This window comes from Cnephaeus nilssonii (genome assembly GCF_951640355.1).
Source record: "Cnephaeus nilssonii genome assembly, chromosome: 11".
In the NCBI taxonomy this organism is placed as follows: Eukaryota; Metazoa; Chordata; class Mammalia; order Chiroptera; family Vespertilionidae; genus Cnephaeus; species Cnephaeus nilssonii.
Window position 1 is genome coordinate 55,313,317 of NC_137082.1, and position 18,531 is coordinate 55,331,847.

General features: G+C 37.9%; 1 protein-coding gene across 1 annotated transcript in view; it reads right to left on the bottom strand.

Moving 5' to 3' along the window:
- The window catches only part of MIB1 (MIB E3 ubiquitin protein ligase 1), a 116,616-nt gene that overhangs the window by 62,657 nt on the left and 35,428 nt on the right, over positions 1-18,531 (bottom strand). The window contains exons 4-9 of the mRNA XM_079784530.1: positions 17,550-17,654; positions 14,578-14,644; positions 13,207-13,411; positions 5,997-6,180; positions 2,710-2,854; positions 928-1,061 (exon numbers count right to left, since the gene is read on the bottom strand). Of these exons, the coding sequence (XP_079640656.1) occupies positions 928-1,061; positions 2,710-2,854; positions 5,997-6,180; positions 13,207-13,411; positions 14,578-14,644; positions 17,550-17,654 (840 nt within the window). The remainder of the gene's footprint in view (positions 1-927; positions 1,062-2,709; positions 2,855-5,996; positions 6,181-13,206; positions 13,412-14,577; positions 14,645-17,549; positions 17,655-18,531) is intronic.

Sequence of the window (18,531 nt, forward strand, 5' to 3'; positions counted from 1 at the left end):
AATATAAAATGTAAATCTGCTTGATTGAATATGAAAGAAGTCTGACTCTATATTTCAAACACAAAAACATTGATACTTTCCAATCAGTAACAAATTATTTGTGATATATCTCACAACCAATCAAAAAACCACTTTGTTGTGCTATTGCAATTGCTCTCTCAAATAAGCCTAACATGCTATGTGAGTTCATAGGAATAAGATATTTATACCTTACAATTATAGATCTGATCATCTTCAAATTGTCTAGCATATTTACATACAAAGATGTGGCAACGAAAGACATCATAAACACAGCGACTGCCACTCCACTTACAATCTTGGTCGGCACTAAATATCATATTGGAGCCAGCATGGCAGCAATGGCAAAGCCAAAGGATGACTAAGTAAGAACCAAAATAACCCATTTAAAATAAGGCTTATATGAACAGTAAGATTACAACATAAACTATTAAGATTTACAAAGTGCATGACCTCTAAGTCATCTGCCTTACAAACTATGAAATAGTCAAGATTCACAGGAAAGAAAGGGTAAAAAGTTTAAATATTTTAAAAACGATAGAAAATTGCTTATAATATTTACTAAAATATATTTAAAACACATGATGATATTTACATGAGAAAAATTTACTCAATTTCCCAAAAGGACACTAATCATTTAAAAACCTAAATATAAATTTTGTCCATCATAAAATAAAGGCCACAGTGTTAAAGTAAGAAAATTCCAATAACTTTTAGAAATGCACACTGAAAAATGATGGCTGGTGTCTTCTTTAAAATATCTCAGAAAAACAAGGACTAAAGCGCATGTGGCAAAGTCTTAATAAATATTGAAGTAATGTGGCAAAATCTAAATAACTGTTGAAGTATAAGGTTCATTATACTATTCTATTTTACTGTATCCTTCAAAATAATTTTTTAAATGCTCACATCCACATCTGGTCTTTTTAGCAAATCTTCCACTTTAGCAACATCTCCATTGGCAGCAGCCTTAACTAATTCTTCATTGAGGTCACCAGATTCTTGGGTTTCAAATAATTTCTTCAAGAGTTGAGAGAGTCTTTCTGTAAAGCATCAAATAAAGCTGCTAATACAGGAGAATCTCAAATTTTAACTACTAACAAACAAGCATTAACCATATTCCTATAATATATACTTTTTCTTTTTTATTATTTCTATAATGTTATTTTTCTATTATGCTACAGATATTACCCATGCAAGTTACAATTACTAACATATAAATATATATATACTTAATATATATATGTGTGTGTGTATATATATATATATATATATGCATTAAATTTGAGCCCATAAGTATTCCAAGTGTTTTCCAATTCCAATGTCTTTCAAGTTACAATTTCAGAAAAAGCAGTGTTATAATAATAATTCAAGATGTGGAAGTCATACCAAAGATATTAGAAATGAACACATCACAACAGGACTACCATAATGATACAAACTTCCTTTGAGGTCTTAAGCATACCAGCACAGTGAGTCTCCGAGTCCAATGCTACAGATCTTAGAATAAATCAACAGATCAATGATTATGACTCAAAAGAAATGTAATCTCTATAACATCAGGGGAAATATTTTAGAGATAAACCAATTTTCAATTGAAAATGGACATCTAAGTGTTAACAACATATTTCAAAGGTGCCCATTGATTAGACTAAAATGAGAAAGAACTAGGGATTTACAGACCCTTTCCTAACGTATTTTTTCTAAATAGCATTAATCAGTACAAAACCTACTCAGTTCTACTCCTTAATTCTTGGATCTTCTTATTGGAAAGCAACGAAATCACACAATGGGGCAGAGGACCACCAAGTTCACATTGCTTGAGAGAAGGATGTTAACCATCCTTCACTCTTTTAATTTGTATGTAGTCAGCCTGTTGTGATACCATCTAACCTCAAGGTAAAAATAAACACCACCTGATTTAAACTGTAAGCACACTAGCAAATTACAGCAGGAAATAAGAGACAGAAGCAGAGGAAGTAGAAAGCAGTACAAAATAAAATTGGAAGTCACTCTATGTTTTCCTTTACTTTCTTAATATTTATTTTACTGTTATGTTTCTACCTTCTTTTCTGGATGACAACAATATATCTCAGTAACTTATAATTTGTTGTAGAATGAACTGAGTCTGTGTACATAAAGCTGGAGCATAGAAATGAAAGGCTAAGCTTGAGTCTACCCAAGCATCCAGCATATTCACATCTCAACATGGTTTTCTACTCATTGTAGAATGTATAGTAACTCTTATTGAATACTAAGAGAAAAAATATGGCTGAGATGTAAAAATATCCAGAAAGAAAGCCATCTGCTAGCAATCATGTTGACAACGAAAGGAAAATAAAACAGTCTAAGAAAGTGATGGTTCTTTGGCAGAAAACAAAAGTTCTGACTAAAGAGAAGAATGTTGAATTTTAGATATCTTAGATTTGATGTGGAGAAGCACTCAATATATCTAAGATAGAACACATATTTATGGAACTTTTCCAGTGCATACCTCAGCCAGAACATAGGTTGTTCATTGTAGGGGGGGGGGGCGGTGGGGAGGATTATAAAAAGTTTAAAAGGCAGTTAACAATCAAGCAAAGTTATGTGATCTGAGAGAAAACCAAGAACACAACATTAGTGGTATATGAGAACTACAAAATTAGCAAAGGTTCTAATGTAAATCATATTACTTTTAAAGAAACATACCACCAGATGCATTGCTAATGGCTGATCCTGCAGATGCCACCTTGGAAACTGCTGCTGGATTATATGTCCAGGATGTGCCACAAACTTCCACCTTTAAATCGCTGTCTGAATAAATCTGTTGTACTCGGCCAACTTTACCTAAAGTCTTTTAAAAAAATTAGATTAATGTTTCCAAGTCCACAGTATATAACATAAAAATCAAACACCAGGTTTTACATGTTTAAATAACTTATTTTATTTTGTTCCTAAAGGAAAACTTTTAAAGAATAACCATACTCAAATGGGTTATTCATTAATTACAAACTTTAAAGATTAACTTTTAAAAATATTTTAATAAAATAAAACTACTATACTTCCACAAAAATATAAAAAAATAAATCATGAATCTATCTTATTTATAAAAGTCCACAAAATTTTGCTTTTTATTTAACCCTTCTTTTTTAACCCATAAGATAAATCTTGAGAACTTAGAGCTCAAGTAGTACACAATCCATCATCAATCTAAGACTAAAAATATAAAGTCTGATTTCTAAAAATATATATTTAAATTTAAATGGACTCAAAGTTTACATCTATGTTTAAATCCTTTTTTGAATCATTCCCGATTCAAAAACTTAAGTGTGTAGAAATAACATGCCTATTAAATATGGGGGGGAAAGGGCAATTAGGTGTAGAACACAATCAGCAACAGCAGTTACCATGTGGCAAATGCTGTTCTAATGCGCTAAGATAGCAATTTGCAACCTTTTTCATGTCATGGCACACATAAACTAATTACTAAAATTCTGTGGCACACCCAAAACAGTATTTTATTTATTTGTTTGTTTAGTTGGTTAATCCTCATCTGAGGATATTTTTCCCATTGATTTTTAAAGAGTGGAAGGGAAGAGAGAGAAACATTGATGTGAGAGAGACACATCTATTAGTTGTCTCCCAAACGTGGCCCAACCAGGGCAGGGATTGAACCTGCAACCCTTTGGTCTGCAGGCCCACACTCCAACCACTGAGTCAAACGAGCCAGAGCCAAAACTGTATATTTTTTGTTGATCTGCCAAAAACAAAGGTATAATTTTGATTGATTTACAAATATAATAGTAATTACTTATCTTTTTTGCTCCAAAGTGACGTTTTTAAGAATCAGGTGTCTATACTTGTATATAAGGATTTCTGTTACCAAGCATTAACCAATCAGACGCAACCTTATGTGCCATGACCAATAAAAAGCAACTCTGTTATAGACCTATATGTATGACCCTGAAAGTTAAGTGCTAGCATTAGCCCCATTTCAAACTTAGTTCCAAAATCCATTCTCTTAAACATAACATAATAGCAAATAACAATACTAGAAAATTGGTAAAGTATAGTAATAATATCTGACTACTTTCAAGACAGGGCATTCACACGGACAGCTACTGTTGTGTTGGCTGTCGTCATTTTTTTATTTGACAGTCTAAAAGAAAAGAAGTCAGTGTCCCTGACTAAATAGTCAGGTATTATATGTTTCAAAAATTCTTGCATCACTCTGGTGTGCCTTTCGCAGCACACCAGTTGGAAATCACTGTTCTAAGAGCTCTATATGTACTGACCCACCTACCACTATAATCCTGAAAGTTAAGTGCTAGCATTAGCCCCATTTCAAACTTAGTTCCAAAATTCATTCTCTTAAACATAATAGAATCCTATATAATAAAAGGCTAATATGCAAATCGACCGAACGGCAGAACGACCGGTTGCTATGACACATACTGACCACTAGGGGGAAGACGCTCAACACAGGAGCTGCCCCCTGGTGGTCAGTGTGCTCCCACAGGGGGAGCACCACTCAGCCAGAAGCCGGGCTCACAGCTGGCTTCTAAGGATGTCCATCAGTCGGACAATCCCCGAGGGCTCCAGGACTGCAATAGGGCACAGACCAGGCTGAGGGACCACCCAAGTGCACAAATTTCGTGCACCGGGCCTCTAGTAGCAAATAACAATACTAGAAAATTGGTGAAGTATAGTAATGATATCTGATTACTTTCTAACACGGAGAAGAAATTGCCCTTGACTTGTTTTCTCTTTTGACTTCTCTGCAGCATCTGACCCCAATTTTGAGAAACGATTCCCTTGATTTCTAGATGACAGTCTAATCTTTGTTTCTCCCCTTCTTCCACTCACTGGTTCCTTTTCCTTCTTCAGATCCCCAAATATGTACATTCTCCAAAAACTTATTCATTCATTTTTTACTCTTCTTCCTTGAAAACTTAATCCAACTGACAATTATCATCTTATTTGAAAATATACTTCTCTAGCCCTGTTTAATTCTCTCCTTGCCCCACAACACATACCAATTTTAACTTTTTGTAAGACATTTTCACTTGGAATTTTCCACCATGATCTCAAACTCTGAGAGTAGCTGCATTCTTTGTTTTTTCCTCCTTAACTGTTCATTATGGAAAATCTCAAACACAAAAGAAGACAACAATAAAATATTTATTTTTCCTTGTAATTCTGTAGGGTATATTCCTTCTATAAGGATATAAAGACAAACTACTGTTTTTGAAAATCATTTGGAATTTCCTTTTTATATGGTTATGCCAACAGAAAATACATTTAGGTTTGTTCCATTTTATTTTCCACTTCTAGGGGTTTCATTTTTGAATTTGTTTTATAATTATATAAAATATGTAGTTTCAAGTCAAATCTATAAAACAAGACGTATTCAAAGATGTCTCTCTTCTACCTCTGTCCCGTGTCATATTCCTTTTTTATATACAAACACTTTTTTTAAACTTTATGGTTAATCCTCCCATTGTTTTTCTTTTTTAAATATAAAGTTTGTATTAAAACTTTATATTAAGCTATATTGTCCTAATGGTTACATTTACAATAATACCCTTCCATATATATCCATATTCCCTCACTTAAAATATATATATTGTTTATTGGAGCACTAGTATATACAATATTGAAATTTGTCTTTCAGGTGTTCTTCCCTGTACCCTCTTTCTTCACTAATATTTTTATTTTAAATAATAGTATTTAGTCCCAATTAGTACCTTATCCCTACATTACATTCTCCACTAATGACTCTATCAAAAAATATTAACTGTAGCCCTTTTTGGACCTTCCCTGGCTAATTTAACTGGAATAACTTAGAAAATAAAAGGCATAATTATGCCTAGCTGCCAATGAAGAACACAATTCTCAAAGGATTATGCTAATTTAGTTTATAAAATTAAAGTACTTTTAAAAATTACATAAGCATGATATAATTCCTAGTCCAAAACTATTTTATATATACTTACTGGGAGCATAGCTTCAGCCCATTCTCCATGTCCTCTTTGCAGAAGCTTAATTCTTTCCAGATCATAACAAACTTGTACAAGATCACCCACTTGAAACTGTGAGGTGCCTCCTTCTGCACCTTGAGCAGCATCCCCACTTCGGACAATGTTTGCTTTAGTGAGAACAGCAGGATTGAAGGTCCACCTAAGGATCAAAGCCAAAACTCAAAATGAGTTAAGTTTAATTTTAACATAACATTTTTTATTAAGTATTGCCGGGAGAAAAGCCTTATAACACATCAAAAAATAAAGTCATCCTTTATAATTACATCCTGAATTATTTGTATTTCATTTTATAATTTTAAAATACAAATTTAGGAAAAGAATCATCATAATCTCACCACCCAAATATGATATACTTCTGTGTAGATTACCCTTTGCATATTAAAAATTGTTAAAAAAAATAATACACACTCATTTTTAAAAATTAAAACTTTTCAGAAACATGTGAAGTATGTGAACCTTGAGAAGGAGCATATCTGCCAAGAAGGACTGACTCCTTGGGGTTAACTGGGCCCAAGTCTAGCAGCCATGTGGACAGAGGCCTCTCACATATTCTGCATTTGAGGGAAAAGCTACAGAGTGAGCTGCCAGCCTCCTGTTCCGTTTCTGAATTCTGAGTCAATCCTTACAAGGGAGTTCCTAGTATCATCTTTTGACCAATGGACTGAGACCTGCCACATCCAATTAGAACTGTGCAGCTGTATCATTTGCTCTATCTGACCAATCAGAACTGCCCCATAATGACCAAATCAGAATAAACAATTATGACCAATGAGGACCATGCCATTTGGATTAATCAGAACTCTGCAATTTCAAGTCCTCATTTGTATAAAAATTCACAGAAACCAGGGAGGAACCTTCTCTATGAAAGATAGTACTTTCAGTTTTCACCAAAGGTTGCATTTCCTAGGTTTGTAAACCTGAATAAAGTTTCTTCTCTTTCCACAACGGAGAATGGTAATTTTTGTTGACAAATGACAGTTCCATTTCACACACACTTGGATCACCATTCCCCACTCCACTAGAAGCCACTGTTAATACTACATTGTGTATCCGTGCAGATCTATCAATATGCTGAGTAACAGTTATAATGTAGGAAGAGAATTGTTTTCTTTAAATGGAATTATTATATAATTCTGTGGCTTCTTTTTTCTCAGAGAATGTATCTGGGAAGATTTACAGACATGGAACTACTTATTTCAGTTTAATGGCTACAGAATGTTCTATAACATGGATAAACACTAATTACTTAACCATTCTATTGATTATCATTTAAAGTATTTCCACCCACCCTGCCGAAACCGGTTTGGCTCAGTGGATAGAGCGTCGGCCTGCGGACTGAGGGGTCCCAGGTTCGATTCCGGTCAGGGGCATGTACATTGGTTTCGGGCACATCCCCGGTAGGGGGTGTGCAGAAGGCAGCTGGTCGATGTTTCTCTCTCATCGATGTTTCTAGCTCTCTATCCCTCTCCCTTCCTCTCTGTGAAAAATCAATAAAATATATTTTAAAAAATTAAAAATAAATAAAAAAATAAAGTATTTCCACCCAGCCGGTGTGGCTCAGTGGTTGAGCGTCAACCTAAATTCCCGGTCAGGGCATGTGCCTGGGCTGGGGGCTCGATCCCCAGTTTTGGGTGTGCAGGAGGCAGCTAATCAATGACTCTCATCACTGATTTTTCTATCTCTCTCTCCCTCTCTGAAATCAATAAAAAAAAATTTTTTTTAAATAAAGTATTTCCAAATTTTCACTACAGTATTACAAACAAAACTATAAAGAACATCCCTTTAGGAACATCCTTGTGCACATGGGGTCAGTATTTCATTAGAAATTCTTGGAAGAATTGTAACAATTTGTTTACAATTCTAATAAATAGAGCCAAACTGCTCTACAGAGTCCACCATTTCTCCATATCATTGCCAATCTCATGGCTAAAAATAGTATTTAGTTTTAATTTGTCATGCATGGGTATTGTACATGATTGTAATCACTTTAGCAAAACAAATGTGGGTTCTGATTTCTTCTTTTCTATACATAAGCATTTTTCTATGCTGCTACCATTTTCATAACCACCATTTATTGACTACTTAACATTCTACCAAATAATTGTACCATAATATATATATTTCTCCTAGTCCAACTCCAAAGATAAAAGTTTCCCTAGTCACCCTAGCCTGTTTGGCTCAGTGGATAGAGCATCAGCCTGGGGACTGAAGGGTCCCTAGTTCAATTCTGGTCAAGGGCACATGCTAGGGTTGCGAGCTCCATCCCCAGTAGGAGCATTCAGGAGGCAGCCGATCAGTGATTCTCTCTCATCATTGATGTTTCTATCTCTCTCTCCCTCTCCATTCCTCTCTAAAATCAATAAAAATATTTTTTAAAATAAATAAAAGTTTCCCTAGTCAAATAAGCTTTTATAATATGGTCATCCTATATAATAAAGAGCTAATATGCTAATTAGACCAAACAGCCGAACGACCTTCTGGACGTCCTTCCGGATAACATTCCGGACAAAGCCGGGACTGCTAGGGCCGGCCGATGCAGCCAGGGCTGTGAGGGCTGAGCCTCTTACACAAATTTCGTGCATTGGGCCTCTAATTATATAAAAGATGCTGAGTGGTCACAACATACAAAAACCTATTTACTAAAGTTCTGTAACCATGTACACTTTGCTTTGTAAAACAACCATAAAGAGAAAGAAGTGCCTCTGATCAGTTAAGAATAAAAATCAGATACACAAAGCTTTCTTTGTGGCTTTATCAATCACAGTCCCCTTTCTCACACAATATTCCAAAATTTACTAGATCTATTATAGTGCCTGAACACAGCAGTATTTATTTAAGTTGTTCCCTCTGCCTACAGTGCTCCCCCGCCTTGGTGAAACCGAGTTGATCTTTCAAACTTATGCACAATGTAATTTTCTCTCTGAAGTTTTTCTATGATTTGCCCAACTGAAATGATCACTCTTCTTCTGTACCTTCAGAATACCCTGAATCCTCACTCTCATAATTACTTACAACACATTAATGCTTATTTTTGGTTTTGTCTATCCAAACTAAAAGTAAAACCCCTTCAAAGCAGAGGTCCATGTCTTAAATGTGTTTGTAATCCTACCACTAATCACAGGGCCTAACACAGTATTTAATAAATTAGTATTTAATAAACTTTTGTTGAATAAATAAAGAATAACAATTTATTTTCTAAAACTCAAATGTCATTATTACTGTTAACACCATTGCCCAAGAAAGAATTCTTCAAGTAATCATCCTAATTTGTGTTAACCTAATATTTCTAAACAGTGTGTGTGTGTGTGTGTGTGTGTGTGTGTGTGTGTGTGTAACCCAAGGATATTTTTCCATTGATGTTGAGAGAGAACAAGGGAGGGAGGAGAGGAAGAAAGACACACACACATCAATTAGTTGCCTCCCTCGCACCCAGACCAGGGCCAGGGATTGAGGTACATGCCCTTGACCGGGAATCGAACCCATCTGGTTGACTCAGCACTGTTTACTCTTTTTTTTTTTCTTTTTTTGGAGCTTTACTTTTTAAAAATTAAAGTGTAATAAACATTAAACACTTTGTTTCAGGCATACAACATAATGACTTGATATTAGTATATATTGTCAGTACCATTTGTTGAATAGACTATTCTTTCCCCTTTGGATTGTGTTGGATCCTTGTCAAAAATCAACTTGTCAAAAATAACCTTAAATATAAGGGCTTATTTCTGGACTATCAATTCCATTCTATCAATCTACATGTCTATTCTTATGTCAGTAATACACTGATTACTGTAGCTTTGTGGTGAATTTTGAAATCAGAAAGTGTGAGTAGAAGATGCCCTTCTCTTTCAAATTGTTTTGGCTATTCTGGAACCCTTGAATTTCCATATGAATTTTAGGATCAGTCTGCCAATTTCTTTAAAAAGGGCAGTAGGATTTTGACAGGGATTGCACTGAATCTGTTGATTAGTTTAGGGAATACTGCCTCCTATTACATGTTGAATTATATCCCTACAAAAGATATGTTGACATCCTAATCCCTGATACTTCCTGAATGTGAACATATTTAGAAATAGGATTTTACAGATGTAATCAAAGTTAAAATGAGGTCATACTAAACTAGGGCAATTCCTAAATCCATCGACTGATGGCCTTATAAGAAGGTCATGTGAAAACAGCTTTTGATTATTTTCTATGTAAACGATTTTAGAATTTCATTAGTTCAATTAATTTCCTTCTATGTCTCCTCAGGGTTCCTTCCTCATGGATGGTTAAGCTACATATGGTGGCCTGACAAAAATAAAAGAGTGGACTGAAGGATTATTTATGTGGCTCTCAGTCTCAAATGATCTCCCTACGACTGTCTGAGCTTGACTAGAGATTGATTTCAATGCATATGAAAATAAAATTTGTACCCAGGAAAAAAAGGTCATGTGAAAACACAGTGACACATCGACTCACAGGGGAGAAGGCCAGTGAAGACAGAGGCAGAGAAATGAGTGCTGCATCTACAAAAGCCAAAGAATACCAAGGACTGCTAGTAACCACTAGAAGACAGAAGAAAAGCAAAGGACAGATTCTCCTAGAGCCCCCAAAAGACCCTAATCTTGCCAACATCTTGATTTTGGACTTCTTATCTCCAGAATTATGAAAGAATAAATTTTGGTTGTTTTAAGACATCCAGTTTGTGGAAATTTGTTATGGCAACCCTAGGAAACTAATATACCATCTAAACCAGGCGTCCTCAAACTACGGCCCAGGGGCCACATGCGGGTGTTTTTGCCATTTTGTTTTTTTACTTCAAAATAAGATATGTGCAGTGTGCATAGGAATTCGTTCATAGTTTTTTTTAAACTATAGTCCGGCCTTCCAACGGTCTGAGGGACAGTGAACTGGCCCCCTGTTTAAAAAGTTTGAGGACCCCTGATCTAAACAATATTAAATCTTCCAATCTATAAACAGGAGAGGTCTTTCCAGTTATTTACATCTTCTTTGATTTCCTTCAACAATGTTTTAGAGTTTTTAGTGTACAAGTCTTATACTTTTAAGGCTAAATTTATTCTTAAGTATGTTATTTTTTGTGATGCTATTATAAATGGAATTGTTTTCTTAATTTGATTTTCAGACTCTTCATTGCTAGTGTACAGAGATACAAATTATTTTTCTCTATTAATCTTGAATCCTACAACTTTGCTGAATTCATTTATTAGTTCTAATAGTTTGTAGGTTCCTTGGATTTTTCTATACACAAGATCATGTCACCTGCAAACAGAGATGATTTAACTTCTTCCTTTCTTACTTCTTCCTTTTCTTTTTCTTGCCTAACTGTCCCAGCTAGACTCTCTAGGACAATACTGAATAGAAGTGGGGAAAGCAGATAAGCTTGTTTTGTTCCTGATCTTAAGGGAAAAGCATTTAGTCTTTCACCATTGAGTATGGTATTACCTGTGGGTTTTAGAAATTCCCTTCTGTTCCTACTTTATTTAGTTTTTATCATAAAAGGGTGTTAGATTTTGTCATATGCTTTTTCTACATCTCTTGACATGATCCTATATAATAAAAGCCTAATATACAAATTGTCCCCTCAACAGGGAGTTTGACCAGGAGTTCGACCACTCGCTATGATGTGTGCTGACCACCAGGGTGCAGCACAGAACATGGAAGGTGTCGGCGACACGGTGCTGGCAGCAGGCGGCAGTGGAGGCGCTGCCGGCCCCGTTGGGCCCCGACAAGAGTGGGACCACAGCAGGATGGTGGAGCAGGTGAGCAGGCGGCACCAGGCCAAGGCGGATGCAAGCTGGGCCCGATCGCCCCACAAATGGCAACCAGCAGCAGCGGTTGGGGGAGAGGGGGACACCGGCTGGCTCCCAGGCACTGAGGGAGCCAGGAGGGGGCCCAATGACTCAGGCAGAAGGGGGCATGTGGGGTACCTGCCCTTCCACACCAGACACTAGCACTTTGATGGCCAGCCAGGCCTAGGGACCGCACCAGTGCACGAATTTCATGCACCGGGCCTCTAGTCATGTATCAAATCTGAATACAATTAGAACTAATTCTATACTTTGGTAAGCAACTTAATGTTAATTTTTTTAATTCCCTAAAGAACCTCAGGAGGAACTGGGTGAAAAAGATAAAGGGATTAAGAAGTACCAATTGGTAATTACAAAATAGTCACAGGGATGTATAATATAGCATAGGAAATATAGTCAATAATATTGTAATAACTATGTATGGTTCCAGGTGAGTACTGGAAGTATTGGGGGAACACTTTGTAAAGTATATGATTGTCTAACCACTATGCTGTACACCTGAAACTAATACAAAAGATACTGAATGTAAACTGTAATTGAAAAACAAAAAAATTTAAAAAGCAGAAAAAAATTACCTCAGTTTCTTTATGTACATGTCAGCAATAAAGTTGGACAATTATTCAATTTACTGCTTCTTCTTTAAAATGCCATAAACATAAAGTAAATTAGGCATATTTTGACCCCTAAAGAGCAAATACATAAAAGGTACAGGCCCCATCTCGAAGAAACTCATTACCTAGAGTTCAAATAAATAATCATTTTAATAGATAACAGGAGACTTAAACAGATAAACAATGTATGCGTACACCAAGGAGAGCGGAAGGAGAGAAGAGATTCCCAAGTATATAAGCTCAATATTTATATGATGCAAACCAGTTAATCCAGAGAAAGAGGGGATAAAGGAGGGAAGGTTATTCTGCATGAAGGGAATAGTATGTGCAAAGGAACAGAAATGAGAAAATGCATGTAACTCTATGTTGCTGATAAGGATTAGTATGTGTGTATGTATCTGTGACAGAGAAAGCTGTGTTACCAAGATATAACTCTGGAGATATGGGCCAGAAGAGTATTAATTTTATCCTTCTCATTCAGGATAGATGGACTCACTGTGAACACAAAACTTTTTGCTATACTTGGACCTAATGATGACACAATAGACTGTATATTCTGCTCCCTGAAGGAGACACACAAACACTTCTTGACATTTATTCCCTTCCACCTTACTATCATATTCTGGATTTTTACCTACTGAGAACTACCTTTTAAGACTCCTTGGTTATATCACATTATTTGCTTTCTTTAAGGCTCTTTTCTCTAGCTTTATTTGCCATTACTGAAAATTAAGAAATAGCACCAACCTATTGCCACTTGGATACTGTACTACAATGTCATGATCTTCATCAATGCCACAAACAGTTCCAGTTGTAGTTAAAGTCTCAAACATGCCATCAGTCCATCCTCCATGACCATGCTGCAAAGACTGTACAATTTCTAGGTCAAGATCTATATTTACCAGGTCACCAATCTGCAACCCACCAGGATTCCTGTTGCCATTCTGCTCACCTGTAATTGCAGAGGGGGTTGACGAAGGAAAAAGAAAGTTATAGCAACAACATGCAACTGCATTATTTTTAAACAAAAACAAGCTCTAAGATTTCAAGGATTCATAATCACGAAACACTACAATGAGGGATCCAAAATGTTTATGTTGATTCTATCCTTTTCTTGTGAAGGCAAGACACAAGACACAAGAGTTTCTTTTTTTTTTTTTTTTTTTTTGGTGCCAAAACCTGGGATCGCAAGAAAGTTTCTGGTAGCAAGAGAAATGGATGCTCTCAGCAAAAACATATGTATTTCTTTTATATTCTCCTTTAGAAATAATAAGGTGTCATGCAAGAAAAGAACACTTTTTATCAAAAAGGCAAATCCAATAATTTGGAAAAAGGAACACAGAGTCTACATGAGAAAGAAAAGCATTCCGAGACTAAAGCCTTATTAATCAGATGAATGTGGTAAATGTTCATCATGACAACAATAAAGAATCTATAAAATTAAGGTAGTTTTGGTTTTCTTTATTCTTTTTCATTTTAATGATATGTGAAATTATATTTATTATGTTACCTTAATCTTGGGAGTTGTTCTTGCATTAGAAAGGAAATTCTAAGGATTCCATAAGCTTTAAATTGTCAGATTCTATTCTTAATAGTAAAGAGATGTAAGATCTAATACAAAATTTTTCAATAATAAGTTTACAGTTAAAAGAAAAAGTTTCAAATATATTATGACATAAATGGCATGTCAAGTCTCAAGATATGACAACTCAGTGTCTACATAAATCATTTAAAAAGAACAAATTCTTGCCCTGGTTTGGCTCAGTGGATGGAGCATCAGCCTGCGGAATGAAGGGTCCCGGGTTCGATTCCCAAGGGCACATGCCCAGGTTGTGAGCTCAATCCCCAGTAGGGGGTGTGCAGGAGGCAGCCAATCAATGATTCTCTCTCATCATTGATGTTTCTATCTCTCTCTCCCTCTCCCTTCCTCTCTGAAATAAATAAAAATATACATTATTTTTAAAAAGGACAAATTCTTTAAAACCAAAATAAGACCCAAAAAAATCTCTTCAAATAGCTTTAATGGTAACTAATTTGTTAAAAGTCCACTGAAATATTTTTCCGATTCCATGAACTCTGACCCATTATTTAGTTATTTCCTCCAGTCTGCTAACTCACCTAGAACAGGGCAGTGATCTCTGTAGAAAGAACCTCCTTTGGCATCCTGGACACACTTCAGATCAGACTAAGAAGGAAAAAAAAATCACTCTTGAAAACGTGAAGTACAGCTCAATACCTAAAGTAGACAAAATGTTCATTAAAAACATACTCTCAGCAGAAAAAGGTGACGGGATTAAGAAGTACAGATTGGCAGTTACAAAACAGCCATGGGGATTGCGAAGTACAGCATCAGAAATATGGTCAATAATCCTATATAATAAAGAGGTAATATGCAAATTGATCCTCATGCCCTCACAAGATGGCTGCCTACGACCAGGCTGGCAGGGGGGTTAGTGAGGGACAACCAAACAACTGAACAAGCAGGCTGCATGGGGCGAACAGGCCAGCAGGGGGGTTAGTGAGTGACGACCAAACGACTGAACAAGCAGGTTGCGTGGGGCAACCAGGCCGGCAGGGGGTTAGTGAGAGATGACCAAACAACTGAACAGCAGGCTGCATGGGGCTACCAGGCCGGCAGGAGGGCCGTGAGGGACAACCAGGCTGGCAGGGGAGGCAGTTGGGGACGACCAGGCCAGCAGGGGGGGGGGGGCAGTTGGGGGCAACCAGGCCGGCGGGGGGGGGGGCAGTTAGGGGTGACCAGGCCAGTGGAGGGAGTGCAGTTGGGGGCGACCTGGCCAGCAGGAGGGGCAGTTGGGGGCAACCAGGCCGGCAGGGGGGGCAGTAAGGGGTGAGCAGGCCGGCAAGGGTAGCAGTTAGGAGCAACCAGGCTGGTGGGGGGGGGGGGGCAGTTAGGAGCAATCAGGCTGGCATGCAGAGGCAGTGAGGGGCGATGAGGCTGGCGGGGGGGAGGAGGGGGGCAGTTAGGGACAACCAGGGAGGCAGGAAGGTGAACGATTAGGAGCCAGCGGTCCAGGATTGTGAGAGGATGTCCAACTGCCTAAACCAGCAGTTGGACATCCCCCAAGGGGTCCCAGATTGGAGAGGGTGCAGGCTGGGCTAAGGGGACCCCCTCCGTGCACAAATTTCATGCACCGGGCCTCTAGTCTATACTAATAAAAGGGTAATATGCTAATTAGACCAGGAGACCTTCTAGGAAACCTTCCAGATGTCCTTCTGGACAAAGCCATGGTGGCAGGGCCAAGGCACAGGCAGTTAGGAGTGATCAGGCCAGCAGGGGAGGGCAGTTCAGGGCAAGAAGGCCAGCAAGGGGGCACAGTTGGGGGTGAGCAGGCCGGCGGGGGGACAGTTGGGGGCAATCAGGATGATGGGAGAGGGCAGGTGGGGGCCAGCAGGCCAGCAGGGGGGAAGTTGGGGGCAAGCAGGCCAGCAGGGGGGACAGTTGGGGGCAAGATAAGGCCGGCGGGGGGGGGCAGTTGGGGGTGAGCAGGCCGGCAGGGGGACAGTTGGGGGCAAGATAAGGCCGGCAGGGGGGGCAGTTGGGGGTGAGTAGGCCGGCGGGGGGGGCATTTAGGGGTGATCAGGCTGGCATGCAGAGTGGTTAGGGGCAATCAGGCAGGCAGGCAGGTGAGCAGTTAGGAGCCAGTGGTCCCAGATTACGAGGGATCAGGCCTAAACCAGCAGTCGGACATCCCCCGAGGGGTTCCAGATTGGAGAAGTTGCAGGCCGGGCTGAGGAACAACCGCTACCCCCCCCCCACCGTGCACAAATTTCGTGCACCGGGCCACTAGTATTGTAATAAAAAAAAGAAAGCAGAGGGGCAGTTGTTTTATATTTTAGAAACATGAAATAGGGGGCTTGAATATATGTATTGATTACACAACTATTACATTACTATTACACTTTATTATTAATATAAACCTTAGGGCCCTGACCAGTTTGGCTCAGTGGATAGAGTGTCGGCCTGCGGACTCAAGGGTCCCAGGTTCAATTCCGGTCAAGGGCATGTACCTTGGTTGCGGGTACATCCCCAGTGGGGGGTGTGCAGGAGGCAGCTGATTGATATTTCTCTCTCATCAATGTTTCTAACTCTCTCTCCCTCTCCCTTCCTCTCTGTAAAAAAATCAATAAAATATATTTAAAAAAAAAAAAAAAAATATATATATATATATATATATATATATATATATATATAAATATAAAAATAAACCTTAGGGTAAACTTCAAAAACAAAAAAAATAATTTTAACATCTATTGTAATGTGTATTTTTACTAGAGGCCCAGTGCACGAATTCATGCAGCAGTGGGATCCCTCAGCCTGGACTGCGGGATCGGGTCGAAACCCGCTCTCCGACATCCCCTGAGGGGTCCCGGATTGCAAGAGGGCACAGGCCAGGCCGAGGGACCCCACCAGTGCATGATCGGGGCCAGGCAGGGACATGGAAGGTTGGCCAGCAGGGGAGGGACCGTGGGAGGGCTCCAGGGCGTGTCCAGCCCATCTCGCTCAGTCCCAATCGTCCAGACTCCAGCTGCAAGCTAACCTACCGGTTGGAGCGTCTGCCCCCTGGTGGTCAGTGCACGTCATAGTGACTGGTCGACCGGTCGACTGTCTGCCCCCTGGTGGTCAGTGCACATCATAGCAAGCGGTTGAGTGGCCTTAGCATATCATTAGCATATTACACTTTGACTGGTTGAATGAACGACCGGATGACCAGACAATTAGCATATTAGGCTTTTATTATATAGGACCAGCCACCAAAGCCTAGAATGCAAATATACCATAAAAATCTTATTATAATACTATTTTCCATGCCCCTGCCAAGAAGCAGCCTTACAGATGATTTTAAGTTTTAGATTCTTACACTGACTATTAAATAGTTCAAACAAATATAGTAAAAATGTAAAGTTTATTAAATTTTCACTTTACAGATTTCCCCTCCTATTGCATATTCATGATGATTCAGATGGCTGTATTCTGACAAAAAGAGATGACAAAAGAAAAAATTCAAAAATACAATTATTTCCCTTCTTTCATCCATCCAATATTTTCTTTTGTGGTTCTTACTACTTACCATGCCCTCAAAGCCAACTCTGTAAAGGTTCTTAGCACCATTATCCCAGAGAACATATGCTGCGCTATGTGGGCTTGATGCACTCCAGTCTTGGATTTCTGTTACCTATAAGAGAATTTTTTGAGAAAATTATTTTTTAAAGGGAGATAGAAGAGGTTGGTTCTTTTAATTATATTTAAATCTTGAAAATTATTTATTATTCTGTATAACAAGATATGAATAATACTTATTTGCCAAATATATGTCACTTCTAATATATAATTGAATTATAATGAGGTATTTTTTCAGAATTATAAGGTAATTTCTAAAACAATTATAAAAATTTAAAATTGAAAGGCTTAGTGATTATAATAATAGATTTTTAGAAAATACAAAAATCAATACAAAATTTTAAATCTTTACTCTTAAAGGTTCATTTTAAGAAGAGTGTTTTCTTTTAAACCCACTATGTAATACAAAATTCAAAATCTTCTGAATGATTCAAGATTAACCTGCTCTCTGGTCAGCTAAAATATGATAAGCATGAGGCTCGATGGCAATGTTCAAGGAGACTTGAGTGACTTTGTTTCCCAGAAGTTCCTTCAGTTGCATCAAAAAGCAGGCAATCTTAGCTAAAACACCATGTCTGTCTACCATGGGAATCCAGACACAATCTCAAGGCCCCACACAGCACCAGATACTAATTCATAAACTTACTTATTATTTTAAAAATTTACTGGGTTACTACTGCTTAAAGGACAAGAATCAACTACACAAAAATGATACACAATGAGCACTAAATGTGGGTATTCTCAAGTAAACCAGTCTACAGCTAAGAATGGGAAATGGTACATGTTCACTTATTACTTTTCTCCATGTTGACGCTTACAATCAGCCATCCTTCATAGTTAATTAGAATGATAGGGTGATGTTTAAGGAATGACCTGAAAAACAGGCTATTATTTCAAATATGACCCTTTCATTTTTACACTGTACTAAAGAA